Source organism: Mesitornis unicolor, unplaced genomic scaffold, assembly GCF_000695765.1.
Source record: "Mesitornis unicolor isolate BGI_N332 unplaced genomic scaffold, ASM69576v1 scaffold25596, whole genome shotgun sequence".
NCBI lineage: Eukaryota > Metazoa > Chordata > Aves > Mesitornithiformes > Mesitornithidae > Mesitornis > Mesitornis unicolor.
In genome coordinates, this window is record NW_010192011.1 from 3,525 (window position 1) to 5,967 (window position 2,443).

The 2,443-nt window shown below is 52.8% G+C and overlaps 1 protein-coding gene across 1 annotated transcript in view; it reads left to right on the forward strand.

The window, feature by feature from the left end:
- PRCC (papillary renal cell carcinoma (translocation-associated)) overlaps positions 1 to 1,690 on the forward strand; it is a gene marked incomplete at both ends in the record, with an annotated part of 5,168 nt that extends 3,478 nt beyond the window's left edge. Inside the window, 2 exon segments of the mRNA XM_010186935.1 lie at positions 1 to 355; positions 1,595 to 1,690. The exon segment at positions 1 to 355 is cut by the window's left edge and continues 9 nt beyond it. Of these exon segments, the coding sequence (XP_010185237.1) occupies positions 1 to 355; positions 1,595 to 1,690 (451 nt within the window).
- Between the last annotated feature and the right edge of the window lie 753 nt (positions 1,691 to 2,443).

Sequence of the window (2,443 nt, forward strand, 5' to 3'; positions counted from 1 at the left end):
GAGCGCGGCGCTGCAGGTAACCAAGCAGATCACGCAGGAGGAAGACGACAGCGACGAAGACGTCGAGCCCGAGAACTACTTCTCCTTGTCCGACAGGAGCCAGCCCGGCCCCGCGGGCGCCGACGCTTACGTCTACACCGGCACGGGGGTGTCAGAGGACCCCCCTCCCGGCACCGAGCCCGAGCCCCAATTTCAGGACGCTGCTGCTAACGCCCCCCTGGAGTTCAAGACGGGCGCGGGCTCCAGCGGGGCTCAGCACAGTTGGGCACCCAAACCCGGGGAGGACTACGGCAGCCAGCCCTACAACCAGTTCCCCGCCTACGGCGAAACTGGGGTGACTGGGGCGTATTATCAGGTGGGTTCGTGGGAAGTGGTCTGGGATGAGCGGCTCCGAATTAATTACTGGGAAATCGGGGGGAATCCGACGCGTCTGATCCAAGGAGCAGGGATGCGCTGCAATTAGAGCGTCTGGCACGAGAGCCGTGGAGGCTTTTTGGTGGATAAATGTTTAATGGCTGGGGTTTTAAAAACAAAAAAAAAGGGGCGCAGAATCGGGGCTCGGTGGCTGAAGCCAGGTTGTTTCTGGTAATTTAGCGAAGCATTGGGTGTTGAGTAGCTCTGAAAAAAACACCCAGTGCGCCCCGGTAGCACCGGAGTAATGTGGTTAATGAGCACTTTGCTTGGCCTGGGGATGGGGTACGTGGGTAATGTTCATGTGTAACGTCCTGCGCTCCTCGGGGGCCGAGTGAAATCCCTCCAGGTGAAAACACAGTGTTTGGAGGGTGTGATGCAGCGCTCGGTCTCGGGGCCTCGTGTATGGTCGCTCCAGGAAAAATCCGGGCTAAATCCAGGAAAAATCCAGGCTAAATCTTGACTGAATCCAGGGTGAATCTTGGCTGAATGTTGGCTAAATCCAGGGGGAATCTTGGCTGAGACTTGGCCAAATCGAGGATAAAACCCGGATAAAACTTGGCCAAGTCCAGGGTGAATCTTGGCTAAGACTTGGCCCAATCCAGGGGGAGTCTTGGCTAAAACTTGGCCCAATCCAGGGGGAATCTCGGCTAAGTACTGGTCACATCCAGGGGGAATCTTGGCTAAGACTTGGCCAAATCCAGGGTAAAACCCGGCTAAAACTTGGCCAAGTCCAGGGTGAATCTTGGCTGAGACTTGGCCCAGTCCAGGGTGAATCTCGGCTAAGACTTGGCCCAATCCAGGGGGAATCTTGGCTAAGACCTGGCCAAATCTAGGGTGAATCTTGGCTAAAACTTGGCCAAATCCAGGGTAAAACTTGGCTAAAACTTGGCCCAACCCAGGGTAAATCTTGGCTAAAACTTGGCCAAATCGAGGATAAAACCTGGATAAAACTTGGCCCAGTCCAGGGTGAATCTTGGCTAAGACTTGGCCCAATCCAGGGGGAATCTCGGCTAAGTACTGGTCACATCCAGGGGGAATCTTGGCTAAGACTTGGCCAAATCCAGGGTAAAACCCGGCTAAAACTTGGCCAAGTCCAGGGTGAATCTTGGCTAAGACTTGGCCCAATCCAGGGTGAATCTTGCTTTCCTCCCATGACAAACTGGTTTCCTTTTGCTGGCAGGATTACTACAGCAGTGGCTACTACCAGGAGGTGGAACCAGCCCAGGCCCCACCACAGGAGATGAGCACCGACTCCTCCTTCATAGACGACGAAGCGGTGAGCACTTCATTCTTTAAAATACATATTTTGTATAATCTTTTATATATATAAACTTTTAGATATATAATATCTGTTTAAGCTCTGCTAGAGCACAGGACTCGCTTGGCAGCCGCAGTCCTGCCCCACCAGTGCACCCTGTGCTCCGTACTGGGCTGTACTGGGTTGTTCTGGCGCTGTGGTGTGGACACGAATCGAGTCCTTCCAGTGACCTGGTGGGCTGCAGCTGCAGAAGGGTTTGATATTTGTTCAAAAGAGGCAATGTTTGTGGTTTCCACCCATCCTGATCTCGTTCTTGGGAGGGTTTCTAGGGCAGATGAAGGTGTGGGGTGAAGGCGTTGCTTGCTGAGGTCCAGGTGCCTTTAACGCAGCCCCCACTTACTTCAGATGCTCAAAAACCTGTTTAAAATCCCCAAACCCTCTCACATTTTGCATTAATCAGGAGCTGGCAGCCTCGTTAGCTGGGCTGGGCAGTGCTGCAGAAGGCAGTAGCCTGCCTGGTGCTCATTTCCTTCCTCTTTGGAGGTGGATTTGTGTTATGGGAGGTGTGTGTGTTAACAGCAAAACTTCCTTAGCGCGTAAAACCAGAGACCCAGGAGCCTGAGGGTCTCCTGACTGCAAGTGAGGATAGATATTCTTCCACTCCTGCCTAGGAAAAGAAGATGATAACCTTCATGCTAAGTGTTTAAAGAGATCCTGATCTATAGCAAAGCAGATCTCTGCTAAAGAAAATAACTTCCTGGCTGGAAAGAG